We start from the raw sequence: 15,145 nt of genomic DNA, 5'->3' as shown, positions 1-15,145 counted from the left end.
ATTTTGCAACGATTGTTTTTATGCAGACAAAACATTTTTTCCCCGCAAATACAACACCATCATAGCGGCCGAACTCACTGCGCAGAAACGAAACGTTGTGAGAGAAAAAAAAATTTGATTGTGGTTAAACCCGACTAAACCTAGTAAGACGAACTAAATGTCCGTTAAGCCTGGTTAGACATGTGTTAGCTTTGATTAAACTTTAGTGCATAACAGTGGTTTGGCTTGGACGGCTACGATACATCATCGAAGCACTAGTTCGGGCACGTTGCTCATCCATGGCTTTGTGTGAAGGTGAGCACACGCCGCAAGCTTTGATATAGCGAGTGGCTCGTGACGCGATTTCCGGCAGTTGCGAGAGTGCCGCCGGTTCCGCATACGCAGCTATGGCGAGGCGCAGCGAGTCACGTGATTCGATGCTTGTGAGGCGAGCGAGGCCGTCGGCTCAGCGCGCGCAGCTGTGGTGAGGTCTGGTGAGTCACATGGCATGACGTCAGAGCCGAGCCTCCGCTCATCCTGGTCTGAAGGTCAAATTTCATAGCCACATTTGCTTCACCTTTTTAAGGGAGAAGCAGAGCTTTTGCTCTATAAACCACTAATATGCAGTGAATGTGGCTCTGTTGACGTTGTTACTGTTGGCTTTACAAAAGATGGCACATATCAACACTGGAGGATCGTCGAAGAATCGGGAGGTATAGATAACAAAAATAAAAGCAAATGAAACGCACTGTCCTCTTCAGTTTCAATTTCAGTTTATTTATTTCTCATGTACACATGGAGAGGGTCAAAGGAAAAAAGGCAGGAGTTGTGGCTTCACATGCCCCTCGGTACCCTTTATTGCAGGGCAGCAAGTAACATGCAAAAAACCTATACAAGTAGCATCGCAAAGATCCAAAACAATGGTACCAAAATTGGCTGGTGCATCATTAGAAAAAACAATAATGAATGAAGGGCGCAGAAAAAAATACGATAAAAACAAAAAAAAGGAACAGAAAAAGTACACTTCATAGAAAAACAGGTCTTTATTCAAAATCAGTTCGGCAGTTTATGGAACGAAATAGATAAAGGAGCAGTGAAAGCATGATGAAATCTAAAAAGTAGCACATACATCCTGTACATCTTTGCGGCATGCTCGTGATAGATCAACTTTTGCAGCATGAAACTTATTTAAAAGACGGGGCAACGTGTTTGCTAGACTATGTGTACTATAGGTATGTTGTCTCATATATTGTACCATATTCTACCATATAGCAATATATGTATCACATATTGTAATATATTCATTCTTCCTTAAGTCGCAACAACAACAAAGCAGGCACTGAACGCTTACCAAGAGCCACGTTTTTACCGCATGCGCAAACTCCGCCGAGGGACGACAAGGAAGAAGCAGGCAGCACGGCGACTGCAGGGTGACTACGGCAGGTGGGGATAGAAAACGCGGTTCACAGGCGCCAGGTGAACGATGCCTCACGTAGGCGGGCGGTACACGTTGGTCGGGTTCACCGCGGACCTGGACTGGAGACCCCTGCGCTTCGTTGAGCCGATTCCGCACAACAGGACATGCGGTGCCTGCGGAGTCGTGTGCAGGAGTGCCGCCTTGCTGCCCTGCATGCACCTCCTGTGCGAGTCTTGCTTCAAATTGTGCGCAGAGGACGGCGTCCGGTTGTGTCCTCTGGATGGACAACGTTGCCAGGACAGAGACGTGGACTGGAAGGACACCCCTGTCTACGAGATATTGAGACGACAGGTAAGCGAGGGTAAACTAGGTTGAAAACACCACGGAAAATTCTGCTGTTCACAGAACTGTGATTCTTAAAACTAAGGACACTAATCAGACGCGAAGACACGAACACTCGCAGTAACCAAAGCATTTCTTTGTTCTAACGCAAAAGGATCCTGTCTTCACCAGAGAATCAATGCCACTGATCCGAATAGCATCTAACCCCGATAGAGCCAGTTCTGCCGCGGTACCCGTAGATTTGAATTCATAGAAAAAGTGCTCTCATTAGGAGAATTCCTTTTATTACTACAAATGCAGTTATCGCTCTGGGGCCATTCGGGGCACGCCACTGCAACAAACGTGGTCATGAAACCGCCACTCTTTGCGCAGGTTAGTTACCTACCTCAAGCCAACTCTGTCCGTACTAGCAACCCCTTCTTGGTCGCAGTGTCGTGCCCCGCTGACCTGCTTGACTTCTACCGTAGAGTAATGTGCCTGTCGTGTTACTTTTGTCTCAACGCCCACCTGGTATGCCTCTTGCTTGTCCTCTCGGGTGACGTTGAACTAAATCCTGGTCCTACAGAAGAGGACACACCTGTATCGCTTGAATCAATTTCGCAGACACTGTTTCGCTTAGAACAGTCCCAAGCCATAGTCCTTGCTGAACTCGCAAAAATACGTGCTGCACAAACTGATATTGAAGGTGTGGTCAGCCGCTTGTCTTCTCGCGTTGATGCACTGGAAAAAATTGCCGAGCTGAATCAACAAATCGACCCCAATTCTTCTAGCACTTCACAAACGAATGTAGAAAAATTTTCTGCGGAAATTAAAGTTCTTGCCGACAAATATGATGACGCAGAGAATCGCCTTCGCCGCTGCAATTTGATCTTTTTTGGAATTAAAGATGATCGCGCTGAAACGTGGGCTCAGTCTGAGTCTCTGATTATTTCTTTTTGTTCAGATAAACTTAGCCTTACCGTCAGCCCTGATGACATTGAACGGGCGCACAGGATAGGGCGTTATCAAGAGGAGAAAAATCGCCCAATAGTTGTCAAACTGGCCCGTTTCAAGGAAAAATCAAGGATTTTAACGGCAGGACCGAAGCTAAAAAAATACTTCTTTTGCAATTCGCGAAGATTACTCAAAACGTGTGCGAATGGCCAGAAGTAAGCTTTATTCTTACGCCCAAGGAAGAAGCACCACATTTAAGATCCGTTTCGACAAGCTCCTGATGAATGACCGTCAATTTATTTATAACTCTGAAACTGATTCTGTCCAAGAAGTGAAGTTATAGCGTTTGCCATCCGCTCATCGGCCTCCGCCACACCTACTTCGTCAGTCACCACAAGTGACATACGCAGCCCCGAGTTATCAAACCTTAGCAGTTCTACTTTCCAACGTCCGCAGCTATCTGCCCAAAAAAGATGCCGTTGAAGCCTTCCTAAACGATAGCGATACTGATATAGCTATATTTACTGAATCGTGGCTGACCTCGGACATCTCGAATGAAGAGCTGCTGCACGATACGCGATCTTTCACGGTCCACAGACGCGATAGGGTGATGCGGAGAGGAGGTGGTGTATTGGTTTTTGTAAAATCGAGCACGCCTTCTTTTCCTCTTTTGCCCATCTGCAATCATGAAATCGTTGCGATAAGGTTATTGCTTCCTTCTAGCACAGTCATATTGCTTGCATGCTATCGTCCTCCAGACAGCGACATTTCATTTGTTAATGAACTGTACTCAATACTACTCGACCTTAATACCCGTTATCCCCATGCAACTTACTTACTATGCGGCGATTTCAACTTTCCTGATATTGACTGGTACAACTTATCCGCACATTCTGGCCAATCGAGTGAGTTTCTAAACTTAGTCCTTACCTTTAACCTTGTGCAAACAGTTCACACTCCAACTCGCCTAAACAATACCCTCGACCTTGTTCTTGTTTCAGATCCTGAATGTGTCCAGTCATTATCATCCATTCCGGGCTTCAGCGATCATTGTACCTTGTTGTTTAACTTATCTATACCCATCGCTACTCGTCAACCTTCAGTTAAATTCATTCGTGACTATAATAAGGCCGATGTTCCAAGTATCATTGCTGAGCTAGACAAGTTTTTCCATCACTTTCGTATGTCCTCTTCCACAAGAACCGTCAATGATAACTGGTTGCTCTTCAAACAAAAATTAATATCACTTATTCATCTATATGTACCCCTCGTACGCATTCGAGGTGATGCCAGCAAACCTTGGTTTTCCAATGCCCTCAGAAAACTTTTAATGAGAAAAAAACGTCTTTTCCGTCTTGCAAAGCATTCTCCCAGTGTCTCAAGGTGGGATAAGTATTTCTCGTGTCTTTGCGAATACACGAGACTTTTACGAAGCTCAAAAAAGAAATTTTACCACCAGGACTTGCTAGACATCATGCGCTCCAATCCAAAGAAATTCTGGAATCTCCTTACGCCAGGTAATAGGTCTACGCATCACATCTCCTTGGTTAACCCGGATGGCTCTGTGGTCGCATCAGGCGAACGCAGTGCTGTAATGAGCTCTTATTTCTCCTCGGTTTTCACCAATGAATCTACTTCAGACATTCCTCCTGTATCGAAGTTTTCATTTTCGCAAATGCCGCCTGTTACTATAACAGCTAACGGTATTGGAAGCCTCATCGAAAAACTTAAAGTATCAAGTGCCCCGGGACCAGACAATATACCAGTTAAGATACTGAAATGCACCAAGGAAATCTCCAGTCAAATTTTGCAAATAATATTTGATCAATCTATTGCTACCAGCTTAATTCCGGACGACTGGAAGCTAAGTCGAGTAGTACCAGTTTTTAAAGCAGGCAACCGTCATGATCCGTCCAACTACCGTCCAATATCTTTAACCTGCATTGCATGCAAACTATTAGAGCATATTATATATTCACAAACCGCATCTCACCTTGATTCTAACTCTTTCTTTTTTTCCAATCAGCACGGCTTCCGATCCGGTTACTCATGCGAAACCCAACTATTCGAATTCACTACCGACCTTAACCTAAACTTAGATTCTTCATTCCAGACAGACGTCATTTACCTTGATTTTTCAAAAGCATTTGATCGTGTACCCCACCAACGCCTTTTAGCTAAACTTTCATGCTTATGCCTCGATCCCCTGATATTAAAATGGATTCGCTGCTTCCTAACTGATCGCTCTCAATTCACTGTTATCGATAATGACAATTCTCCCACAACAAAAGTCTTCTCTGGTGTGCCTCAGGGCTCGGTGCTCGGCCCACTGTTATTTTTAATCTTCATCAATGATCATCCTTCCGACATTTCATCGACAATTCGTCTTTTCGCAGATGACTGCGTCCTGTACCGCCGCATAACTACTAACAATGATCAGGAATTGCTCCAAAGCGACCTAAACAGGATTGAAAACTGGTGTTCCACATGGCTAATGACGCTCAACGTAACGAAATGCAAATACATGCAGGTATCACGCAAGCGCACTAATATCGACTACGCTTATTCACTCAGTTCAACCATCCTTACTAAAGCCGAATCATACCGGTATCTTGGCATCCATATCACGAGCACATCACGAAGATTGCTGCTGATGCATCTAAAACACTCGGCTTTATCAGACGCAACCTCAGTTTCTCCCCTTCTTCCATTCGCAGCCTAGCCTACAAAACTTTCGTCCGTAGCAAACTTGAATTTGCATCCCCAATATGGAACCCACATCAAGCCTACTTAATAGCCAGCCTAGAAGCCGTCCAAAACCGTGCAGCCCGCTTTATTTCCTCCAACTATGACACCCGCTCTAGCATTACCAAAATAAAATTATCTGCCGACATCGAGCCTCTCGCGCATAGGCGTATAATTGCCCGTTTATCATTATTCCATAAATTGTACTATTGTTTTCCCTCACTTCGACACTCCCTTCTGCTCCCTCCCCTCCGAACATCACGCCGTCTTTTCAACTCCATGAGCATCCTAAGACTTCATGGCTCCTCAAACGCATTTAACAAGTCATTTCTGCCTCTTGCCATTAATGAATGGAATTCACTACCCGAATTAATTGTCACTGAACGCGATGCTCTTAAATTCCGCCAAATGCTGTCATTGCACTTGAAATCCCAATGTGGGTAACTGTTGCCTTTGCGTTTTATTTTTATGTTATGATTGTTTGATCTACTACTGCACCTGTCTGCCTGATTTATAAACGTGTTTTTCTTTTTTTTTCTCTTCCCCAAGCAACGATTGTTTCACTGTATATTTTTTCTTCACTGTATACTTTTTTCAGTTTTTTTTTTCACTGTTTTACTGTACTTTTTTGTATATGTATTTTTTTTGACCTAATAATGTCATTACTTGCTTCGATGTTCGCCCCCCCCCCCCCCCTTATGTAATACCCCGCCAGGGGTCTTTAAGGGCCATTAAATGATGATGATGACATGATATCAGATTTGTTTCCTTCACTGCCATTCCACTGAATACTTCGCAGTGCAGACACCGTTCAATGCTTTAGAAGGCAGTGGAAATGATAGTGCGAATTCAGGTATTGCTAGCTGTAATTTTTACGTTGGCTCTATGATGGCGCACAGTAACGAGCGAATAAAGTGCAGTAATGTGAGCGCGGGATCATTTAGGTCTATTTAGCGCAGTGGGATCGCTACTGAGAAGGTAATTACCAAAAAAGAGAGCTAAGATAACTGCGAGATTGCTCGTAATGCATGGTGCTCGGCTGCTGACCCGACAGATGCAGGTTCGATATCGACCGTGGAGCTCGCATTTCGATAGAGACGAAATGATACAGGCCCGTGTACTGTGATGTCAGTGCAAGTTAAAAGAACCCCATGTGACCGCAATTATATGGAGCGCTCCACTACGGCGTCCCTCTAAACTTGAGTTGCTTTGAGATGTCAAGCTTATAAACTATAAAGTATTACTAGTAATACTCGCGCGTTGTTAAGCGTCTTAGAGTTTGTAAAGTGGCTCTGAAGAAGCAACGCTCTTAATTGGTCGGCTGCATTCGTCTGCTATGTTGGTCTTCCTTTTTTTATGCGAAGCATATTATTGAGCTACACTACAGCCCGTCGAGCGCGGCGGTGAAGCTACCATTGACCTTGAGCGTGACCACGTGACACCACGTGACAACATGACGTCACAGCAGAGGAGAGATGGGCTGCAGGCTTGCGCGGTCGGCCGCGGCGGTGGAGGCTCTACATTAGAGGCGCGGCGGCTGACCACGTGACAACATGACGTCACAGCAGAGGAGAGATGGGCTGCCAGCTCGCGCGGTCGGCCGCGGCGGTGGAGGCTCCACATCAGAGGCGCTGCAGCTGACCACGTGACGCTACAGCAGCGGTATAAAGCTGAGCTTGCCTCGCTCTCCGGGCACTTACAAGGCGGCCACGTGTTGGGATGCCGCCTAGAAGCAGGGCTGATTTGAACGAGAAGCGAAAGCTTCAGCGTGCCACAGAGGCCGATGAAGAGCGGGATGAACGTCAACCAAGGAAAGCCGTGTATTACCAAGCCTAGCCATCAATATGCTTCGCATCTGACTAGGCTTAACCTTAGCTAAGCCTCAGCCATTTTTTTTTATGAAACAAAGCAAAAAAGCACCAAATGTCTGTCAGTTTTTGCGAACTTACCTTGGCAGAAAACCCGCTCAGACACCGCGGGCAAGCCGCAGCTTTCTGGAAGCTCGGCAACGGAGGTACGACCATAAGAATGAAATGCAAACATCGCTACTCTGTACTGAATTGAGTTTGTTAATAATAATCAGGTCAGTGCATACCCGATAATACGCTTATTCCGAAGTCCTATGTAAGGAGGTGCACAAGGGGAAGGGTGTTTAGCATTTAAATTCCCTCGTTAACCTCAAATACTTTCTTCCTGAGACACTTGCCGGTTTCACTGGCCTCGGCGACACCCGCTGATCAGCTAGTCGTAGTTAGTGTGGTCCACGTAGGGCCTGTTTCAACTAAAATAGTAGTTTCGGCTGCCCAACTGATGGTGGCTGCGAAGACAGCAGGGCACATGGAACGAGGGAGAGAGGAAAGAAGAAGGGGAAGTCAGTGTAGTAGCCTACGAAAGCTAACAACCACGTCCACAGGACGTTCGCCTTCTTCCGATACCTTTTAGATCGAGAGGTCTACTCCTCGGGGCACAACTTCCAATTTTGATGTGGATGAGGCAATGACCTTCAGTGCCTCATAAGGTCAAATCGAAATTAACTGCGGGGTGGTATAGCCCAAGCTATGGTAGTACGACCACGTGACCATGTGACTATGATCATTGAGTACCTGACCTTGTCCTTTGACTTTGACCTTGATGTTTGATTTGAGGCAGTGGGCACCACATCGACAATGACCTTCAATCTCTCACAAGGTCGAATGAATTTAGCTGCGTGGTGGTATGGATAGTAGTATGACCACGTGATCACATGACTAGGAAGACTATTGGTCGGTTTTTCCGCACTCGGATGATCGGCAAGATCCCCTGGCTGAGGTACTTGTCACCTCTTTCTCTTCTATGCGCTGGTCTACGCATTTGGTATTCCTGGCTGATTTCGCACGCAGAGGCATACACCAGCCGCTTCGTTTCGAGGCGGACAGCGGCCTCAGCCTTCATTACCCCTTCTGGTAGCTTACGTGGCGCCGTTTTCAGCAACTTCGTTCTTATGATAGGGAGCGTACTCAGCATGCCTCACTGCTTTCCTTGTTTAATGCGCCATAGCGCTCGACCGCATTTCATGGGCCTTAGAGGTTCCTTTGCCCACATCGGTCACCTTCTCACCTTCATGTGCGGCAAAATGCAGTGGTCATTGTCGACATATAAGCGATGTTTCTATGTCTTGACTCAGCTGTCTCTATAGTGCGAGGCCACAGGGGTAGCGCTACTGGTGTTGAGCCTTTGGAACAGCAGTATAATGAGACACAGTTTAACGACAGGGATAACTCGATCGCTGTAAATGGCACAGCGCCGTCGCAGCATATCGCGCGAGGCGTTGCGACGACGGCTAAATCGTGTAAGGCGATGCAGGGAAAGGAAGCTGTCCTATTTCCCTCGGCGTTGATTCAACTCGGAGCGCTGAGATGGGCAAGATTTTCTGCCACATGCCATCTGATGGGCAACCATCCGAAAGTTTCCAGCACGTCTTGCTCCTGAGTTCCCCGAGGAAAGGAGCTAAAGTTATTTTTTGCTTCAAAATCACTGTAAAAGTTGCTAAATGAAAAAGCACACCTCCTGGAAAAATTGGTACCACTCTTGTTTGCTCTTAATCTACGGTTGTACGACTATTTTGCATGGAAGGAACTCTAGCTCTTCCCACGGCCTTTGTTCAGAAGAGCTAACAGTGCGCATTTGGGACCGAATGTGCGTAATTAAACGGTGTATAGCTAAGGAGTACTTCGGACGGAGTCCCTGAAGTTGCCTATAATTTTTTATTGTAGGTGACTTGCTGGAACGAAGAAAATGGATGCGCGAAGGTGATGGCTGCCTCGGAGGTCTATCGGCATTTCCAGCGCGAGTGTGAACACCACTCGGTCTCCTGTCCCAAGTGTTCGGCCACCGTAATTCGCAGTGACGTGTGGGCGCATCTCAGATCCGACTGTCGTGCCTTGGTGACACACCCCGCGTCCCAATATCAAGGGCAATCCGGTTTCAAGAACGAAGCAGCGATTTTCTCGTGTTTCCAGCAGGCGTTGGAAAAGCAGGCATGTGAAATGAAGGCCTTCCTTGAGCGGTTGCCTTTTGACCGAGGCTCAACTGACGACCGACTGAACGAAATCTCCCTTAGCATAAATGCGTTGAATGAAACGCTGAAGCAAGATTTCACCACTTTGAAGGAAGATTTGAGAGATGGACTAGCTGGGGGAAGAACGAGTGAAGAAACCAGCGCTTTAAACGAAAGTTTGAGAGGACTGCCAGAACTAATCGGGAAGAGTCAGGACAGTTTAGCAACGAGTGTAAGTGTAATAGTGGCCTCTAATGAGCACTTGAAAGAATTTCTGCTGGCCACGAAGCATCAAACAGAAAACCTTTTCAGTGCTATAAGCACAATAAACGACACCTTGAAATACGAGCTGGTGCATCCGACGAAACAGATTTCTGAGAGGTTATTACAGATTGGTGACGCCGTCGGAACATCCTCAGCCAAGGCAACGGAAAGGAGTGCGAAGACATTGAAGTGGACCAAAGAACAGTTCTGGATGGCTGGCCTGAACGTGGACCACTGCGTCTTTTTTGTGCAAAGTGTGCGAGCACTTAAAGAAGTTGCTTTGAAAACCGGTTTCGCTATCTACGCCGGCGGTAGGGTGTACCTTCGCGGTTACTGTATGTCACCTGGAGTAAGGCTCGAGAAGGCTGGTGATTCAGTGACGTTACAAGTAGGTTTCCAGCTGCACAGGGGTGACATGGACGACGCTGTACCGTGGCCATTTGGGTACAAAGTTAAGCTGAGCATCGTACACGCAGTGAATGAATCAAAACAGGAAATAGTTGTTACACCAGCTCCTTGTCGAAAACTTGAAAGGCCTACAGAAACAAGTAATGAAGTCGTTTGGTATCCTGGCACTTCTCTGAACCTACAAGAACTCACCCGTGACGGCTATGTGCTCTACGACCGGCTTCGTGTGAAGTGGCACCTGCTACTGTGAGCTGCGCGGCAATGACACCGAAAGGCGACGCTAATGGAGTAGCTGTGTTTTGTTCTGAGCAGCTCATTTCCTTAGTTATAGGCAGTTCATTCCTTCAAGCCGTAGTTATGAACTGGCAGCGGCAGCTCAAAATTTAATTCTATGAATATACTAAGGTAATTTGTAGTAGCTTGGTGAATAAAAATTAAATTTCTTTCAGGAATGGTGTTTATAATTAGCGCTGCTACATAGTATGCATAGTATGAACTTAATATTTTTAGAATCTAACCTCGCAGGTCCTTAACGGACGCTTGTTTTGTTATTATTTCATTAGGGGTACTGTTACCCATCGGCGGGATATTTAGTATAGTGTTGTAGTTTGGCCAATTTAAAGCATGCGAGCCAATGGACGGTACCGTACGGGGCAGCCAATAACCCTGCAGTGGACCTAGTCAGGCTGGTGATGTTGGTGAAACCAACCAAACGTCGACTTAACTAATTCATGGGCACATTGTTCCGTGAAGTAATTGGTAAGAACTAAAAATGATTGACTTATCATTCATAAACAGCTAATAGATTTTTACTACTATCTTGAAACCAGCGCAAGCGAAAAGAAAACCGTCCTTTTTTTTTCAAAAATAATGACTGCGAGAAGCCCACAATAACCCCTGAAAACTCCCTCTGTGAGCTGTTCAACTGTTGCGACCGCGTTGGCGACAACTGCTCACACAAACACCTGACGGTTCGTGGAACTGCTCACGAAATCGGTGCACTTGAAGTGCAAGTAGTTGATAAAAAGAGATTCATGCGGCTTCAGATGAAACGGGGCTCACTCTATCTTTCATTGCCTGCTTGCGGCTCACCTGCTCCAAAGCTAGTAAAATCGTGAGAAATGTGTTGTCTATGGCTCACTATTGGGTGCAATGAACAGGAGGGAGTTGGATTTTTTAGAGTGTGTTTTAGGTGCGCGCGCTCATTTTCATGCTTGAGAACAAAGGAAGACATCTATATACAGGGTGCTTCACTCAAGACATTACACAACATTTAAAAATAGGCTTTTTGAGTTAGAAGAACGTTCTTTTTCAGTAGCATTCTCCGCTCTGTAGTGCAGGGTGGTCCACTCTAAGTGCGAACACTGCTCCGCGTGGCCGCGCTCCGCGGAGCGCCAGCGGATCCGGCGCGTTCGCGCATCGAAGCCAAGCCGCGCAGGCGCACAGGGGCCCGGGGCAGGAGCTTCGTGTCGTCTGCTACCAGCAATGCAAGCGAGGTGCGCGCCAGCGCGGTAGCAGACGACACGAAGCTCCTCCCCCGGGCCCCTGTGCGCCTGCGCAGCTTTGCTTCGATGCGCGAACGCGCCGGATCCGCTGGCGCTCCGCGGAGCGCGGCCACGCGGAGCCGTGTTCGCACTTAGAGTGGACCACCCTGTACATCAGCATACGACTAAGACGTACTAACTGGCAGGCTGGTTAACTAATATTCAAAATTTAACTTTTTAACGATTACTGTTAGGCTCCTAAATTATTGAGGCGTGTACCTCACCTAAAGTAATAGCCATATCAGTTTTTATAATTTCGAAAACAAGGTTATTCTCGGTGCAGTGGCGCAACAAATTTCGGCTACATCGCGCCAAATTTCAAGTGCTTTCGAGAAGCTTCCTGGCAAAGCAACCGAACGTCACAGCATCCGGAAGGCATGCGGACTTGCACATATTTGCTAACTATATATATAAAGCATATGCACACATTTCGTGATTCCGCATTCGTGGTTCATGAAAAATAGACATTTTATCACGGTTAGAAGGGACACCGAAGTTTTCGCCTGCAATAAACTATATTCGTAAGTCCGTGTTACTTCCAAGAACTACCCTGTCGTAGTTACTCCGATTAAAAAAATTTCAGTGGCCTTGGGCAGGGATCAATAGAGCAGTTTTATTACTTGACAGAAATGCACACTAATAAACACGTACTGATAAATCAGTAGAGCCCACACACGAAAGCGCGTATGCCTTAAGTGGAAAGTATTGTCTATTTTCTGAGAAGTCCTCTACCACTTTTTCGTTATTGGCTGGACCTGCTGACCTCCATAAAATGGATTGATTAATGGGTTTCTACCTGCTGAAACAACACCGGGTAATGATACATACCGCAGCTATTCAAGGATCGAGTCAGACATCGAGGAGTTTTAATGTCTGCTGAAATATTCCTGAAGTAACTAAAGAGGAAGAAAAAAAAGCCTTGGGAGCAATGGAAAGGAGGAAAGCGGCTGGTGAGGATCAGATAACAGCCGATTTGCTGAAGGGCGATGGGGAGAATGTGCTAGAAAAAGTAGCCTTCCTGTATAGCAATGCCCAATGGCCATGAACATACCAGAATCTTGGCAAAACGCTGACGTTATCTTAATCCATGAGAGAGGGGACGTCAAGTAGTTAGGACTTAAAGACCGATCAGCTTACTGTCCACTCCGTGCAAAGCCTTAACTAACGTAATCGCTAAGAGAGTCAGGACAACCTTAGACTTCAATCAACCAAATGATCAGGCAGGCTTTGGTAAAGGATATTCCACAATGGCCCGCATTCACACTATCAATCAGGTCGTAGAGTAATGCACAGAATGTATCCGACATCTATGTATAGCCTTTATAAATTACGATAAAGCATTGGACTTAGTGGAAACCACAGCACTTATGCAGGCATTACGTAATCAGAGTGAAGATGAGCCTGATGTAAAAATGCTGGAAGATACCTGTAGCAGCTGCACAGCCGCCATAGTCCTCCGTATAGTAAGCAATAAAATTCCAATACGGAAGGATGCCATGCAGGGAGACAGGATCTCGATAATGCTATTCATCGCCTTTTTACAGGAGGTATCCAGAAACCTGCAATGGCAGCAGTTGGGTTTTAGAGTCAATAGCCAATGCTTAACTTACCCGCGATTCGCTGATGACATTGCCTTGCTAAGTCACTCAGGGGATGAATTGGAATGCATGAGGAATGAATTAGACTGGCAGAACAGAATGGTGGGTCCTTAAATTAATATGCAGAAAACCAATATAATGTTTAAAAGCCTCAGAAAGAAACAACAGTTCACAATTGGTAGCGGGGCGCCGGAATGAGTAAGGGAACACTTAGGACCGGTAGTAACCCCACATCTGGAGAACGAGGATGAAATAACTAGAAGAATTGAGTGCGGTGCATATTCCAGGTTCTCTGGGAACTGCAAACTTGTTTACCAATATCATTCAGGAGAATAGTACATAACAGCTGTATCTTACCGGTACTTACCTACAGGGCAGAAACGTGCAATCTATCAAAAAATGTTCAACTCAAATTGAGGGCACTACAGTGATCTAAGGAAAAGGATAGGTGTAATGTTTAGGAAGAGCAAGAAGGCAAAGTGGGTCAGGAAGCAAACGCGGGTCAATGACATCCTAGTCAAGGCAGAAGCTCAGGCAAGTTGCTACAACATTCTAAGGAAAGGTAAACCAGCACGTTGTGTGTCGTTTTCTTCCTTCGTCCCGTGTTTCGCGCTGGTTTACTTTTCGTTGGGGCATCCTAGTCGAAATCGACAAAAAGAAATCGGCTTGGGAGGGCATGTAATGTGAAGGCAAGGTAACCGACAATCCAATCAAGGGTAACGGGCTGTATACGAAGAGAAGATAAGCGTAGTCGGGGGCGGCAGAAAGTTGTAGGTGCAGTTGAGATAAAGAAGTTTTCGGGGATAAGTTGGCCGCAGCTGGCACAGGAAAGGGTTCATTGGAGGGACAGGGAAGAGGCAATTTATTTCTGGCAAAGCGCGCATAGCTGAGGCTGGCTGAAGAGCCTTGACGACACATATGTACAACAATCTCGGGAAAAAAAATTTGAAAATTGTAAAATTGTAAGATACTCTTATGGAAATATTGAAGGTAATGGTCCATTCTTCTGATATGTAGCAAAATGTTTTTTTAAGCGTTTCGGTCGATGGCATCAAACAGTCAAGACTGTCATAGAAAAAAAATGGTTTTGATGATTGTAAAAATGTTGATAGAAGAAAACTTTAACACTGCCGCCGGGTGATTTGCGGGTATAATGGTTGTTATAGTGAAATCTTACGTCATATGAAAAAATTGTGTTCATAAATGGTTTCCCACTCAAAATTATTCTTGTCCAGAACTGTTCAGTACGAATACCTCACAGGCATCGGTGAGCGCAAAAACTACAATGCATTACTGATGTGGTGTTCTGCCGTGTCACACAAATCCAGCTCCATGCGCAAAATTTTCATGGACCGATTTTGTGTGGAGCTCTCTCTGCACCCTATAACATAGATTGATATGTGTAGAAATGAAAAGGTGAGAAATAGCTCTACCAACGACTGGCGATTCGAACCTTTCCTCTTAAAGAACCCCAGGTGGTCGAAATTTCCGGAGCCCTCCACTACGGCGTTACTCATAGCGTGGGTCGCTTTGGGGCGTTAAACGGCAATAAACCAAACCAAACCAAACCTTTTCTCTGCCCATCCCTTTTTCATCCTACGTTTTGAGATTCCCCCTTCAACACTGCCCCGACGTGAAAATTTATTGTTTACCGTCGTTCAGGAAATAAGCCCCCGCCACAATGCAGTTGGTGGGTGGTTGTGAAGAACCTTCTTTTCGCCAGATACACGCACTCCTCCAAGCGGCATGTGAAGCAGCAGATAACAGCGCGATTGCTGCCTTGACGACCACTCAAAAAATATTTAGAGAGAGAGAGATGAGGCTATGCGTAGATGGACGATCTGCCCCGCGCACTTCGTAGAGCAGCTGTCCAAAGCTG

At 45.9% G+C, this 15,145-nt stretch overlaps 1 protein-coding gene across 1 annotated transcript; it reads left to right on the top strand.

The window, feature by feature from the left end:
* The first annotated feature begins 1,594 nt into the window (after nt 1–1,594).
* On the top strand, nt 1,595–10,374 carry LOC149330952 (TNF receptor-associated factor 6-like). Its single transcript, XM_089560028.1, has 2 exons — nt 1,595–1,747; nt 9,169–10,374. Exons 1-2 carry the CDS (start codon nt 1,610–1,612, stop codon nt 10,372–10,374), a joined length of 1,344 nt encoding a protein of 447 aa, XP_089416154.1. The 5' UTR covers nt 1,595–1,609.
* The last annotated feature ends 4,771 nt before the right edge of the window (nt 10,375–15,145 follow it).

Source organism: Amblyomma mixtum, chromosome 9 (genome assembly GCF_055824585.1).
Source record: "Amblyomma mixtum isolate Tamu chromosome 9, ASM5582458v1, whole genome shotgun sequence".
NCBI classification, from domain to species: domain Eukaryota; kingdom Metazoa; phylum Arthropoda; class Arachnida; order Ixodida; family Ixodidae; genus Amblyomma; species Amblyomma mixtum.
The sequence above is the reverse complement of the archived record's forward strand: the minus strand, read 5'-3'. Positions and strand labels throughout refer to the sequence as shown.

What these genes read in the sequence shown, in the direction of transcription:
- LOC149330952 (XM_089560028.1), top strand. Translation starts at nt 1,610, where the DNA reads ATGCACCTCCTGTGCGAGTCTTGCTTCAAATTGTGCGCAGAGGACGGC. An exon ending in ACGAGATATTGAGACGACAG is followed by an intron (nt 1,748 to 9,168) that starts GTAAGCGAGGGT and finishes TTTTTATTGTAG; the next exon opens with GTGACTTGCTGGAACGAAGA.